Source organism: Helianthus annuus, chromosome 15 (genome assembly GCF_002127325.2).
Source record: "Helianthus annuus cultivar XRQ/B chromosome 15, HanXRQr2.0-SUNRISE, whole genome shotgun sequence".
Lineage (NCBI taxonomy): Eukaryota > Viridiplantae > Streptophyta > Magnoliopsida > Asterales > Asteraceae > Helianthus > Helianthus annuus.
In genome coordinates this window covers 103,382,065-103,398,472 of record NC_035447.2, presented here as the reverse complement: position 1 = coordinate 103,398,472, position 16,408 = coordinate 103,382,065, and the positions used below count along the sequence as shown (strand labels likewise).

The 16,408-nt window shown below is 35.3% G+C and overlaps 1 protein-coding gene across 1 annotated transcript; it reads left to right on the top strand.

The window, feature by feature from the left end:
- Positions 1–10,513: 10,513 nt before the first annotated feature.
- LOC110912044 lies at positions 10,514–16,167 on the top strand. Its single transcript, XM_022156713.2, has 6 exons — positions 10,514–10,992; positions 11,468–11,660; positions 12,920–13,006; positions 13,696–14,103; positions 14,798–14,948; positions 15,459–16,167. Exons 1-6 carry the CDS (start codon positions 10,913–10,915, stop codon positions 16,001–16,003), a joined length of 1,464 nt encoding a protein of 487 aa, XP_022012405.1. The 5' UTR covers positions 10,514–10,912; the 3' UTR covers positions 16,004–16,167.
- The last annotated feature ends 241 nt before the right edge of the window (positions 16,168–16,408 follow it).

Below are 16,408 nucleotides of genomic sequence, written 5' to 3'. Positions count from 1 at the left end.
TGGGATAGTTGTCCCCGTCTCTTGATTGGTGCCATGTAGGCGTCCTTGTGTACTTATCGTCAGAAGATCGTGGCGCACGATTGAACAGAGCCTGCTGGACGTTCATTGGCTCTTTTTACTGCCACTTGTACCCTGTGTACCTCTGTAGGTAACAGCGCGTCTTCTTATGGAGAGGATTTTGTTTGGTGGCAACTAACCCGCGCGGGGCTAGTGTGCTCACTTATACCATTTTTTTTATGCTAAGTGTTGCTATCTGACTTCATTATGTGCTCTTCCTCGCGCGGGGCTAAATCATAATGTGACGTAAGCTGCGCGAGGTTGTTATTATTAAGTTGTTATGCTAAGGAGTATGGTCTCACGTGTAACCTGTTATGAGGTTTGCGCGACTTTTTGGGACCATACCCCTTCAAGTACTAGTTGGATTTTTTTTTTTTTTTTTATTGGGTTGTTATTTTCTTAATCCTACAGACAAGGCTGCAAAACGGTACAAAGTTAAAGAAAATTCTTCAAGACTCAAAGGATAGTGTGACCGAATCCGAGATCAGAAACAGAATGCAACCACTAACCGAGCAGCTTATGAACACCGTGAATCATCTGCACACCATCTTCGAGACACACGTTTTTATCGCAGTATGTCGAGGATATTGGGACCGGATGGGACAGGCAAGTTTTTTCATTTCATATATAAATCTCTTAAAAATAAAATTATAAAATTCTTAAGTGATTTAATATGTTAATTATGTTGATGTGGTTGCAGGATGTTTTGAGTTTTCTTGAGAACAGGAAAGAAAATAAATCAGTGTACAAAGGCTCAAGAGTTGCTGTATCTGTAAGTAGCTCCATTTTTTTTAATTATTTAAAATAGAGTTAAATGCCATTTTAGTCCCTGGGGTTTGGGTCATTTTGCCAGTTTAGTCCAAAAGTTTCATTTTTCACCTGTGGGTCCAAAAAGGTTTCACCGTTGCCATTTTAGTCCACTGGGTTGACTTCATCCATTTTTTCTGTTAACGAGAAGGCCAATTCGGTCATTTTATATGGCCGAATTGCCCTTCTAGTTAACAGAATTACATATAAAATGACCGAATTGGCCTTCTTGTTAACACAAAAAATGGATGAAGTTAACTCAGTGGACTAAAATGGCAACAGTGAAACCTTTTTGGACCCACAGGTGAAAAATGAAACCTTTGGACTAAACTGGCAAAATGACCCAAACCACAGAGACTAAAATGGCATTTAACTCATTAAAATAAGTATCATTATTATTTAAGGTGCATAAAATAATAACTTGTACGTGATGCTTTAAAGATATAGGAGAGAGAAAGAGAGGTGGTTATGTAGTTACATAAGTGTCTTCTATATCACAATTAAAGCAATATGTACAATTGTTTATTCGGTTTTCATAGTTTCTACTTAAAATCAGTTCGTCCTATAACATTACACACACTCGCAGAATACTTCCTTAGGTGCTTATTTGTGATAATTATTTAATAAATTTTGCAGATTTTGGATGACACATTTGCATCACAAATGCAAAAGTTGCTTGGCAATGCACTTCAAGAGAAAGATCTAGAACCACCAAGATCGATTGTCGAAGTGCGATCCATGCTATGCAAAGACACGGGCTCTTCGAGCCACAAAAAGAATAGTTACTTTTATTAGAAATAATTTTTCATATATTTGGCAATCGATGATGCATAAGATATATGATCATCGTTCTCGGTTGTCACTCGCTCGTGAATAAGAGTAAAGTTTTTAAAGTTAAGGTTATAAGTGTGACATTGTAAGTTTCTAAAGTATTTTAACGTCCCATAAGATAAGAAACGAATGTACAACCTATATTTCAAGATAAACGTATTAGCTGTAAAAACAGACAAGTTGATTGATAATGAGCTTCATTTATCTGAAGTAACTGTCTTGGTAAAGAAAAATCTTTCTTACGATATTAACGGCATAAATTAAAACTAAGAGAAGTAGAGAACCAAGATTTTTAAAGCAATTTCTGGTTGAAAATAACTTAGAGCATCCCTTCTCCTAATTTAACTTTATGTAAGAGAGTTTTGCATATTATAAATATAAAAAGTGGTTGTGAGTGAGGAGAGAAAGAGAGAGAGAGAGAGAGAGTATGTTAAATATTTGGGGGACATTAAATTTTTTTCAATATTTTTTTGAAAGTGGTTGTGAGTAAGGAGAGAGAAAATGTAATGATAAATGTATAAAAAAGTATTATTTAACTGAATGAGAGAGAAAAGATAGTGATTTTTAGTGTAATTATAGGAATACAGATAGAAGAAGAGATGTGGATGCCATGGTTGCAAAACAAGGTTTCCAAGGCCGAGTACTCCCTGAGTAGTCGCTACAAGGTAGGATGCCAAAGCGACTTTCTCTAACTCCGCCTAATTACTCGCAGTCGATCAAACGCGGTCAAACTCGGCCAAAATCGGATCTAGTAGGTCAATTCGGGCAGAGTTTGACTTAAAAATAATAAAGCATAATTTATATGACTATCATATTAAATAATGAATATCAAATTCATGTATTTTGTTATAAATACTAGTAAATTTATGTTATTAGACTTATATTTAATTTCTAAAAACCAATTTCTTTATAATTTAACATGTTCGAGTACTCTCTGAGTACTCTCTGCCTATGCCGAGTACTCTCAACTCCCCGGTCGACCGACTAGGGAGCGCCTAACGACTTTTGCAACCATGGTGTATGCTCTTGTAAGTGGCATAATTATTAACCATCTCTCTCATGGTTGTTTCAGCTTAATGACGTTTGAAGTTAAAAATAATTAAAAATATATAAGATTTTAGAGAAAAATTTAATGTATTTATTTTGTTTATATATTCTAAAAACAAGTTACACCCTCTCTACATGTATATTTTATAATATTGAACACAAGTTACACCCTCTTTACATGTATATTTTATAATGTTGAACTTCATAACAAATATGGTAAATTATTTGAATATTTCATATAAAAAAGATTTTCAAAGATACGAAAAATATGTTTATTAATTCGAATGTTTGCCTTTTTTATTTTTATAGTAAGAACAATGTTAACCTACCATTGAGGCCTTCATTTGTTCTTGTTAGGATCAAAGAACACACGAACTGAAAACACTCGAAAGCAACAAACGAACACACGGATTTAACATGGTTCAGTCTAGTCTAAGCCGATCTACATTCACGTGTAACAACTATGTATTCTTTTATTGAGGTGATAATCAAATCACGTGCAAACTTGCTCTCAGAGTTAAGCCCATGCAGGGCCTTAATTGAACAATACTAAGGTCAGTTGCCCCAAACCCATGCACCACTTACAATCTCTATCCAAACCAGCTTGCAAGGACTATGAACCCAACAATTCTTCACATGACAACCCGGAATCACCAATTGATTCTTTCAATCTCATTTTGTTCTTCACTCTAAACCCAAATCGATTTCAAACCTTAGGCGATATCTTAACCCCGAACGATAAAAGGTCTTCACGAATTCGTTCAAAGAGGTTCTCATTTTTCTCATTAGTGGACCCTATAAAAAGTGTTACCACACATAACTTATGTATCTTGCAATTGTCACTTAATAGGTATCATAATATTTGAATGTGACTATAGTCATAATTTGTCAATAACTTATGTACCTTACAATGAGTTTCTTTGTTTTTCTTCTTTTTCATTGGTTGGTGCATGTTTTTCGCATTCTTATACTTTGTTGCCATATGATATGAGAATGTTCATCCTCTACTAAATGACTTGAATTGGGCTAGGACCCAACCACACGAATTATTGCTATCACGCAACTGAATAACAATAAAACTAAGAACAATTCATGTTCCATAATACTTTAAATTCTTTCTTTGCAGTTATTAATGATCACGTGTCGGACGATTACAAAGTATCAAAAATCGTAGCTTTATGCGTTACACTAAATCTATTTTAGGATTCGATTACAAGATTAATATAAGATTACAAACTATTCTATTTATCTTGAAATCTTCAAATATTCCTTGAATGAGCTTATTCATAACACACTTTCTTAGTTGTCTTTACATCATCGTCAATAACTTCAATTGAATATATATTGAGTTACTATTGATATTTATTGTTAAAGTCAATAACTTCAATTGAATATATATTGAGTTACTATTGATATGTATTGTTAAAGAGACTAAAGTTTTGTTTGTACTAAAGTTAAGTTCAGACAAACAAAACTTCAGTCTCTTTAACAATCAATATCAATAGTAACTCAATATATATCTTCCATGTACTCAATCTTCTGTGAAGATAAATTTGGTAGTCCGGTATATCTTCAAATTCACTCATTACTAAGAATCCATATCCCAACAAATTGCATGAATTTCTAAGAATCTATATCCCAACAAATTGCATGTAACATTAAGACATTAACAATGAAGATAACATTATAATTTTAATTCTTAACATGGCCATTTAATGTTGCTTGAGAGTTTGGGATGTTAGAACCCCAACCACAATAGCGGTATCTCCCTTATGTAAGAGAACCGACGAGGGAGTTGTCAGATCTTGGATCAAAGTATTACTGGTAACGTAAATATTTGTTGTGTGTATTAGAGTTTGTTGTTGTTAATGCTCTCCACACTAGATTACATATATTGTTTTGTGTTATGGTTACCAAGTAAGATTAGGGTAATTTAATACATCATTTATCAGGCTTCGTTATTTTAACATTTATGCCAAGTGAGTGTGCGAATTTAGGAACTTTTAGGGAAATCTACATAGGTTGCCATGTCACGCTCATGTCTTATGATTTTAAATCCAAATTTTTATGCATAAGGCACACAATTATATCAAAGACACTCACATAGCCTAGTATACTTGGTGTACATAAATAGTTAAATTTTGTTAAGGTGGCACATGACTATGTAAGGTCTAGTTTACATAAATGTGTCCTACTATTCTAAAAACATATTTTTCACAAGAGTTACATGACTATGTGAAGCTCTATCATATAGTCTTGCATATTTTTGAAAACATGTATTTTTTTCACATATTGTCACACAACTATGTAAAGATGTCTCACATCATCATTCCATATAATTTTCAATATATATATATATATATATATATATACACATATTGTTGTCCAAAAGTATAAGGTAATTTTGGTCGAAACCAGGGGCAACCTACACTCACTTGTTGTATCTTGGGTCCAAGTAGTAGTGGTAACGTAAATATTTGTTGTGTATACTATAATAGAATCCTTTATTGTTAAAGCGCTCCGCACTAGATTACATATATTTTTTTGTGTTGTGATTCCCAAGTGAAATTAGGGTAATTTAATACATCATTTATCGGGATTTTTTGCTATGTGGAGCTATCTCATATAGTCATCACATAATGTAAAACAACTATGTAAAGAGGCCTCACGTAATCGTTCCATATGTTTCAAAAAAAAAATCTTGTTTTCCAAAAGTATAAGGTAATTTTGGTCGAAACCGGTAGACCTACACTCGCTTGTTGTACTTTGGATCCAAGTAGTAGTGGTAACGTAAATATTGTGTGTATTATTTATTGTTAAAGCTCTCCACATTAGATTACATATACTATTTTTCTGTTGTTGTTTCCAAGTGAAATCAGGGTAATTTAATACATCATTTATCACGCTTTGTAATTGAAATATTTATGCCAGGTGGATGTGAGAATTAGAAATTTTTTGGGAAATCTACACGGGTTAACACATCACGCTCATGTCATATGATTAATAAATTTCACATTTTTATGTATAAGACATACAATTGTATCAAAGACACTCACATAGCCTGGTATAGTTGGTGAACATAAATAGTTAAATTCTATTAAGGTGGCACATGATTATGTAAGGTCTAGCATTCTAAAAACATAAATTTTTACAAGAATGACACGGCTATGTGGAGCTCTCTCATATAGTCATTGCTTGTATATTTTTTTAAACATGTATTTTTCACGTAATCTCACACAACTATGTAAAAATATCTCACATAATTGTTCCATATAATTTATTTTATTTTAAATATTGTTTTCCAAAAGTATAAGGGTGTAAGGCTATACGGTATGGGGGTCGGCCCCGGCCCGTCGCGGGTCGGCGACGGTCCACACACCGTGCCGCCCCCTACCGTCTCCGTCTTCTCCGTCCGAAAAGGGACGTTGACGACGACGCAAAAAGAGTGGGGCCGCTATTAAATATGACCGTTATTAAAAAAAAAATTAAATTTCTATTTTTTGAATAAAGCCAAACGGCTAGATTTTTAAAATATATAAATTAAACCCCCATTTTCACTATCAAACACCAAATTAACTTCCACAATTCACCATTTTCTCCTATAATTTTTACACTCTCTTCCACTACACTCTCAACCTTCTTCCACATAATTTTCATGGATCCGTTCAACAACCCCGATACTCCCAACACGCCTTCGAACAACCCGAATACTCCCACCAATCCGACCCAACCAAATGTTTTTTCGGTTCCGGGGTATTATCCAACGCTAGAACCGAACCAATTCTCCCAATTTTCATCGAACGCTTTTGCGTCATTCCAACAATCGCCCAACCAATTCACTCAAATCTCCCAAAATCAAGCTCTTCAACAAATGATGATGCGGGGTGCTTGGAACTTTCCACCCGTTCAACCTCAACCGATCCCCACACCCCCCGTTCAACCCCAACCGATCCCCACACCCCCGTTCAATCCGAACCCGAAGATGATGTGGAGATTGTGCCCGAAACCCAACCGCCAAAAGGGAAAGGAAAACGAAACAAAGGGAAACAAGTAGCGGGTGATCAAGCGTCGAAACCGAAGGCGATTAAATGGACCCCAATCGAAGAAGAAGCATTAGCCAAGGCTTTCATTGGCACTTCCGACAACCCGGTAAAAGGTTCGTATTTTTTTAAAGTTTACATCTTTTTAAATTTATAAAGTTTACATTTTAAGTTTTATAGTTTTTTTTTGGTTTAAATTTAATATTTTTTAAGTTTAGTTTTTAATTTTTTTTAATAACAGTAGGTTATTTTAAGTTTAGTTTTTAAGTTTTTAGTTTAGTTTTTAGTTTTTTAATTCTTCACAGTTAGTTTTTTAATTTTTAGTTTAGTTTTTAGTTTAGGTTTTTTAATTTTTTAATTCATAACAGTAAGTATTTTTTTTATTATTTTATATGTTTTGTTTATTTAATTTTATTTGTTCGTTTTTATATAGGTAACAATCAACCGGGTGACGGGTTTTGGTCCAAAGTATTGACCAAGTTTCTCGCCATGATGGACCAAGGCCCGTATAGAGATATCGACTCGGTTTCCTCGAAGTGGCGAAAGTTGAACTCGACCGTTAATCGGTTTTGCGAGGAGTATAACAAATTATATACAAGTGACCGTCGTAGCGGGTGGAACGACGAAGATGTGTTCAAAAGGGCATTGGAAAAGTATAAAGACAACCATGGTTCCAACTTTCCCCACGTTCGCGCGTGGATGGTTCTAAAAAATGACCCAAAATGGGCGCCCATTCCTAACGAGGTGGCGATGGCGAAACGCCAAAAAACATCGGAAACGGGTAGTTTAAGCGCCGGTGGATCGGACGCGAGGTGTCACATTAACTTAAATGATGACGCCGACTTTGACGAAGACGAGTATAACGTACGTGAACCCGAGCGTCCACCGGGCCGAGACAAAACAAAGAAGGAGCGGGCCAAGGGAAAAGGAAAGGAAAGGGTGGACCCGAACATGGTTGAGTTTATGGAACACCTAAAAGTGTACAACGACATATCGGCCCAAAAGTCGAAGACGAAGGAGCGGGCCGTCGAAGAAAAAAGCCGTGCATCGGACGAGAAGTTAAAAGAAAAGGTCCGATTGTCGAATGAGAAAATCCGAATCTCCGATGAAAAAATTCGGCTTAAGGAATGGGAAATAATGATGATGAATGTCGAGAACGAACCCGAGCCGAAACGTTCGATGTTGAAAAAACTACAAAACGACATCATGAAAAAGCATCAAATTATTTAAGTTTATGTTTTTTTTTTTATTAAGTCTTTTTTTTTAAGTTTATGTTTTTTTTTTAATATTTATGTATTGTGTGTTTAATATTAATGAAAATATTTTATTAGTATATTTGTCAAATTTTAAAAAAAAATAAAATAATAAAAAAATAAAAAAAACATGGTGAGGACTATGACTAGGATCATCCTACCATGCCTTGTAGTTTTGGAGGATGGAGCATCTTAGTGAGGATTGTGACGTGTCGCCTACGTGGCGGACCATCCTCCAAGGATGGTCCATCACCATACCATGTAGTCTAAGGAGTGGTTAAACACTTTGGAGTGACAAATTAAAAAATCAACCAATGAGAGTGTGTCACGTCAATCAGTGAAAAGTGTTTAAACTTTGGTGAAAAGTGTTGGCAATGGTTTAAACACTTGGTGAAGTGGTAAACTTTTTTTTTTTAAAAAAAGGAAAAATGTGTGATTGGTTGAGAGATGGCATGGACCCCACCCCACAACACCCTCTCTCCCATACACTCCCTCTCTCTCTCCTGCTCCCTCACTCTCTCTCTTCTTCTCGAATCGGCAATCCATCACCGAATTGTTTTGTTTGCCGCGTCGCAAGATTGTCGGCGGCGGTGTTTGCCGATCGGCAAACACGTTTGCCGATCGGCAAACACGTTTGCCGAGCATTGCCGCGTCCCACACCGTATCCCCTAAGGTATTTTTGGTCGAAACTAGAGGCAGATCTACAATCCCTCCTCCCCTTCCACACACACGCAACCCAATAAAATTTTAATATAATTTTTAGGCAAATATCTTGATCGTCCTCCATAAAAATTTAATTAAGCCTCTCGATTATCCATTCAAAAAATAAATCATGAGTCTGCCATTAGGGGTGTAAACGAGCCGGGTCGAGCCCGAGCTCGACCAGGCTCGAGCTCGGCTCGTTAGGTTTTTATGAAGCTCGAGCTCGGCTCGGTTCGAGCCTACTTCTTTGAGCTCGAGCTCGGCTCGCGAGTAAAACCCAAAGCTCGAGCTCGGCTCGAAGTATTCTGAGAACAACCTTAAACGAGCTAAAAGCTCGGCTCGAGCTCACTTCAACATCGCTTAAACGAGCCAAAGCTCGCCTCGAGCGAGCCTAAACAAGCTTTGTATTTCAGGCTCGAGCTCGGGCTCGATAACCAAACGAGCTTTATTTCAGGCTCGAGCTCGTTAAGGCTCGGCTCGTTCGAGCTTTTAACCGAGCCGATCACGAGTAGCTCTCGAGCCTCTGGGCTTGTTTACACCCTTATCTACCATGGGTTAAAACCCTATGCATTCACCTATCATTGCTAACTATATGATGTATACTTTTATAAGAAAAAAAAAAAAAAAACCTCAAAATGGAAGTAAATGTCAAGAAATAAAAATTTCACCTTGTTTATGTTACTGTAACCTTAGGCTACTCGGTATGGGTGAGGTCATCCTCCACACCTTGTTTATCTTAGTGTAATTTTAGGCTACTCGGTATGGGTGAGGCTCATCCTTGGAGGATGACCCTCCACGTTAGCGCCACATAAATCGGGTGTGAGGATGGGCCAAAGAGGGTGGAGCTAAGAAAATAGGGGATGATGTATATGTGTGTGTGAGAAGGGAATGCAAAAACTTTTGTCCTTATGTGCCCGTCTCCGTCGTACGGATCTCGACGAATATGACGACGCCAGGCCTCCGGAATTGGTGTGCTGGGCGGCGCCGGGCCACGACGAGGCTGGGACGATCACCATACCGTCTAGCCTTATAGTAGAATTATATTGTGAGCTTACACCAACCTAGAATCTTTCAACAAATTGTAATATGTTTTTTATGTTTTCAGGTTTGAAACCTTTTAAGTATTCGTTTCGGTATACATTAAAAGAAAGTCATGATTAATAGTGTCATTAGTTTTTTTATTTATTAAACTAAATATTTTAAAATAAATTTATTATATTATATATTAATATACGTTTTTGTCACTTAGGTTTTGGTCTAGTTATCACGAGAAATTACCTTTTGTGGGGAGGCAACGACTCAATCCTTAAGATGTGTAATTTAGTATAGTATTTATGGGGAAAAGCTTAGCTCTTAAAAAAATATACGCTTTTAACTCGTGTTTTTATTTAACTTTATTTTCTCTAGTAACTTGTGTTTGTTAACTTTTTTAAAAAGTTAAATACACCTATATATGTTTAATTTCTATTTCTTGACATTCCGGAATAATTTTAATGAAATGGAGTTGTATTATAAATACAATATCTTTCTGGTATCGTAAGCTATAACAATTGTCACTATTGTAGTGACACTGTGACGAACCGAACCAAATCGATACCGGCATCTACTATCAGAACCGGTGTCAGTCATATAAAATACGTGTCAGTATCCTTTTGGTCATATCACGAGTTTATTTTTAAAGTTTTATTTTCGATTGCTATATCAAGCACCGCTACTTTACCAATATTGTAACAAACACCGATATCAACTCAATTCCAGCCACAATAGTACAACACACACAAATCACATTTGGTCAAACTTATAATTTGATTATGTTTTAATTTTTAAACTCATTTAAGGTAAACTATTAAAATACTTCATATCAAAAAGATATCAAAGATACAAAGAATAATAATATTCATTAATTCATGTTTTTCTTCTTTCTCTTCTTATAGCAAAAAATAATGTTTTTATAACCAACCGTTTGTTCATCACAAAAAAACCACCCCAAAATCACCAACCAATTCTTCCAATTTCTCTTTGTTCTTCACTCCAAACCCAAATCGATCACAAACCCTTGTCAATTTCCTAATCCCCACCAAGAAAAACCCTAACTTTTAGGGTTTTGTTGAATTTGTGAAAAGGGTTTTTTTTTTTAATTTTCACCGTACGGTGAATTTCATGTGATTTTTGTAGATGAATCAAGAATCCCAGATGAATAAGACATCAAAGAAGGGCATCATCACTGAAGAAGATGTATCCACCATTTTACAAAGGTTTTTTTTTTCTTTTAATTCACTATTTTTAGGGGTTTTTTCTCGAAATTTAATATTATTAGGGGTTTTTTCTCAATTTATTATTTTTAGGGTTTTTTTCTGCATATTTACTATATTTAGGGTTTTTTTGGGCCCAAAATAATGTGTATTAACTCAATTTTGCTCTCTTTATGATGTTAATGAAATCTTTGTTGTTGATAAAAAAAATTTTTTATATTTTTTATTTTTTTTTAACAAATTTTAGGGTTTTTTTGGGCCCAAAATTATGTGTATCAACTCAATTTTGCTATCTTTATGATGTTAATGAAATCTTTTTTGTTGATAAAATGTTTTTTTATATTTTAAACTTTTAAACAAATTTAGGGGGTTTTGGGCCCAAAATTATATGTATCAACTCAATTTTGCTATCTGTATAATGTTAATGAAATCTTTTTGTTGATAAAATGTTTTTTTTTTTTTTTTGTTGGTTTTGAAGGTACACAGCTGCAACAGTGATAACTTTGCTTCAGGAAGTGGGTCAAGTTCAGGATGCAAAGATTGACTGGAATTCATTGGTCAAACGGACTAAAACCGGCATAACAAATCCAAGGGAGTACCAGATGCTGTGGCGCCATTTGGCGTATCGTGATGAACTAGTCGAAAAGCTAGAGGATCAGGATAAACCTCTGGCAAGTGTTATTTATCTTTATTATTAATACATAAATGCATTACGATTTAGGCGTTGTGTCGGTTGGTGGATTATGATGATTGGGTTAAGCGGTTCGTAAACGGGTTCGTGGATTGAATTGATTATTTTGTGTCATGAACCCTAAACAGGTCATAAGGGGTTGGTGGGTTGATTTTATAATATCTGTTTATTTTAACTGTTTAATTATTAAAGGGAATATGTCACAGAATAGTAACCAAGTTTTAAAAGTGTTCTAATTAGGTCACTCGTATCGTTTTTGTCCCAATTAGATAACTTAACATTCAAATCGAGTCATGTCCTTTTTTCTATGTGTCAAGAAAAAAATGAAGAATAAGATGTTGGGGTCGGATTATTTTAATATATGAAATTATATTTATTAAAAATAAAAACACTTTAATTACATTAAAAATTAAAAAAAAACAAGTTACGATCCACGTCATCACTCGAAGTTAGTATCAAATAAAAGGGAAAAAAGAAACAAAAATCCACATCACCATGGTTACTTATGAAATGGATGAAAAAACCCTTAATTTTAATGAAAAAAGAATGTTGAGTGACCTGATTGGAACACTTTTGAAACTTGAGTTACCTAATTGGAACACTTTTAAAACTTGGTTACTATTCTACAAAGTTACCCCTTAATTAAACGGGTTAAACATGTCAACCTGAACACGACCTATGACATGTTTTTTATATAAGTTGGACATGACAATTGACAACCCTAGAATACATACTGTGATGATTTAAGAAGTTTGTGAATGTCTACTTGTATTGCTTGCTATAGCATTGGCGCAAAAAGCCCACGAATCGTAGTACACGGTTTTATACAATTTACCCTAGATTTGTTGTGCTATTTGTGTTCTTTTAGTTGATTTTAATGTTTAGTTTTTTGATAGCATGCTTGGCTTTTGTTAATACATGCATACGATCTACGTTACTTTGGAAAAAGTTTTATGCTATCTTATATGTATTTATGATACACGAATCTAGCATGCATAACGGTTCTTGACATGCACATGTTTATCGTATTCATGTACGTAGTTACGCAGCACTAAAACGTTATATAAAATATGCACCCACACACCCTATACATATGGAAAATAACTAGTCCCGAACTAAAAAGCGTATTTGGAAAGACTAATGTACCGAAGAGGATCAGTTAGTGATTCCCATAACAATATTAAATTGTTCAATTTACATGAAGTCTTTAGTTATCAAAATTTATATACGTATTTGCAGGATGATGATAGTGATTTGGAATATGAGCTGGAAGCGTATCCAACTGTCAACAACGAGGCGTCGGTGGAGGCTGTAGCATGTGTCAAGGTAAACAAGAATATTCACCTACTTACCAGACATCAATGAGATATTAATTACTTCCGTTTGCCAACTTATAATTTTTATTTTCCGTTTTAGATGTTTCTATAGTGATGCAAAAGTAACAAAGTTTACTTGCCAAAAAGAATGGATTGATTAATGATTACTTATTATTGCACAATGAATCTATTAGCAATTAGTGTTCCGGTAGAGAATTGCGAGAACCGTATAAGCACATGTACGTTGTGCAAGTCGGATACAATTGCAGAGAGAAAGAGAGGCGCTTTTCTGGTTACGTAACGTCCCTTTGTATCGTAGTTATAACGATATGCCAACATGTATTAAGTGTTTACGCGGTTCTCGTAGTTCACTACTTAAAATTGTTTTTGTGTCTATATCTATATATATATAGAGGCCGGTTAACGTACAAGACTGCCTTATCGTGCGATACGTACGCGAGCTTCTCAACCGCACATTTGATCTAATCAACTTTGCATAATTACGCACATCATTAATTGCATAATTACGCATGGGTTGGGTTAACCTTAATTACGCATGTTATTTGCATAATTACGCACGTTATATTGGTGGTCGCGTACCGTCGCACGTTAAGAGTCTTTTGTATTTAATCCTTTCACCTTTATATATGTATAGTATAAATTATTTTCAAAAGCATTTGTTTCTTTTGCATTGTTCAGGTACTCTTAGCATCTGGTTCAACACGCGACTCAGGCTTAGAAAAGGGATTAACTGTTGAGGCACCATTGGTGATAAACATACCTACTAGCAAGTCAACCGGAAATTTGTCAGAAAGTCAACAAGGTGGTAATAATATAAGAGGGACCAACATCGCGGTTCCAGTTTGCGTGCAAAAGCAGCCACTGCCATCAGCAGCAGCAGTAGTTGCAACGTCTACCGAAGAAGTGGATAAAACTAACGGTGGAAGTGGCGGCGGCAACTTGCCGCCTCGCCGGAAACGAAAGCCATGGTCTGCGGCTGAGGATATGGAATTGTTTGCTGCGGTTCAGAAATGCGGTGAAGGGAATTGGGCGAACATTATAAAAGGAGATTTTAAGGGGGATAGAACTGCTTCACAGCTTTCTCAGGTTATTTTTTATTTTTTGTTTTTTAATATTTTTTTTGTATATTCAGTTTGTTTACTGTCGTATTCTCATGAAAATAATAAAATAAAAATAAAAATAAAAAAAGGGTTTTTTTTTTGTTTGAAAAACGAGTGTCCGTACAGATTATCATTTTATTTTAAGCGTAATATCTTTTTAAACTTTAAATTGAAATGATTTTGTTATTTTTCTATAATAACCAAAAATATTTTCTATTATATTTAAGATTTTCTTAAAGTTTTAAGCTGTTAAATAATTTGTAATCAAAATTAACTAGAATTAATAATATACGCTATCATCATCTTGTTTTAAAATCAGTATAAAAAACCATCATTCAATAGTATCTCTCAGTGAGTTAATTATATTATATTATGCTAAATAACATTATACTAAATAAATAGTAAAAAAAATAATAATATTTATTCAATTTTTTATTTATTTTTTAAAGTTTCAAATATCTACTACATTACCCCAAAATGTTAAATTTAAATGTTTGTTCATGCATTACAATATTTTTACATCTACCGGCATCTTGAGGGTGAGATAAAGCTTAGGAACCATTAGGTCTTGCGTTCGATTCCTACAATAGGGGTTTTTCCTAGATTTTATTGGGTTCAAAAAAACAAGCTGGTCAAACTTTTGACTTTTGTACTAATCACGAGACAATGAACATTTACAGAGGTGGAATATTATCAAGAAGCGTAAAAATGTCAACCCGAATGTCAGGACTGGAGCACAACTTTCCGAGGTACACCTGGCAGCTCGGAGGGCACTTAACATGGCTCTTGATCAACCGGTCGCCAATAGTTTGAAGGCATCTTCTTCACTTGGTACAACCTTTACTATTTCTTGAATATCCATCCCATACATTTATTATATATACTTATTGTAATAATCTTGTTTCGTCCCTGAGGTTTGACTATCGTCCAAAGATTTGCTTTTCCGCATCTGGATACAAAAGGTTTAAAATCTTGCCATTTTCATCCGACTCGTTAACTCCATCCATTTTTCAATGTTAAGTCAGGGGTATTTTCGTCTTTTTACCTATTTGTTAATGTTTATAAGAAAGTCATGCGGATCTTTATTTCTTAATAATGTCTTTTATTTTAAATAAAAATGACTAAAAAGACGAAATTACCCCTCATTTAACAGAGAAAAATGGATGGAGTTAATGATTCAGATAAAAATGGCAAGATTTCAAATCTTTTGGATCCAGATGCGAAAAAACAAATCTTTGGATGAAAGTCGCAAAAGTGACCAAACCTCAGGAACGAAAATGACATTTTACTCAAAAAAGACATTATAGTATTGATATTATTTCCGATTGTAACGTAAAACAGGTAGGACAAAATCGAGCATCGCGAGCCTTACTTCCATGCGTCCTATCGTACCCGACGCTCCGTCTGGTCCCACCGCTCTTCAAGATCATCAGTCCGGTGAAGACGCATCCGTGCTAACAAAAACTTTTCCAAAAATCCTACCGAAAACCTCTCCAAGATCTCTTATTAACGGTCCGGATCCCGTAAAAGCAGCCGCAGTTGCCGCTGGGGCCCGCATTGCAACCCCGTCGGCTGCTGCAGCTATACTGAAGCAACAGTTAAAGTCTGCCATTCATGTTAACAAAACAAACATTTCCAGTTTTCGTGATCTTCATGCACCGAAGGTCTCACGTCCTCACGACCAAGTGGGACCCGTGGTCCCGTTAAATCCAGTCAGCACCGCCGCACAAGAAACAAATGGTGTTACAGTTCCAATTTCCAGCTCACCGAAAATAGCCCAACAAGATCAGGCTGCGGTTTCTCAAGGTGCGTCGGAAAAGGAAGTTAAAGAAACTGCGGGGTCGCGTGTTGAACCGGAGAAAGAAAGCGCGGAACAGGAGATATGAAGAATCGGTTTCGGGTTGTCTGTTGGGTAGTATGGTCAGTTTTGGTAGGAATTTTAACTTCATTTCTTTTCTTTTTGTATGTTGTGTTGTATACAGTTTTGTTAGAAGTTGTCAAGAATTTTTACTTTTTTTTAGTGGGAATTTTCTTTTGTTGATGATGGATCTTTTTTTACCCCAAATTTCCTGGTCACTGTTACTATTGAGATTGGTGACCTAAAATGAGGATGAAGAAGCTTTATGTGTTAAAAAGTATTTCACACATAAAAGTTTTTCCACGGGACATCCGCATAGGAGTGTGCTTGAGTCGGTTTGGGGTTCAACGAACCCAAAACTCTGAATTCGGTTTTTGAATTTTTGAAAACCGTTTGATTTTGGTTTCTCTCTCTCTCTTTTTTTTTTTTTGGT

Excerpts from the sequence above, each read along its gene's own strand:
- LOC110912044 (XM_022156713.2), top strand. The coding sequence starts at position 10,913 with ATGAATCAAGAATCCCAGATGAATAAGACATCAAAGAAGGGCATCATC. Across the intron at positions 10,993-11,467 it reads GTATCCACCATTTTACAAAG|GTACACAGCTGCAACAGTGA; the intron begins GTTTTTTTTTTC and ends TTGGTTTTGAAG. Across the intron at positions 13,007-13,695 it reads AGGCTGTAGCATGTGTCAAG|GTACTCTTAGCATCTGGTTC; the intron begins GTAAACAAGAAT and ends TGCATTGTTCAG.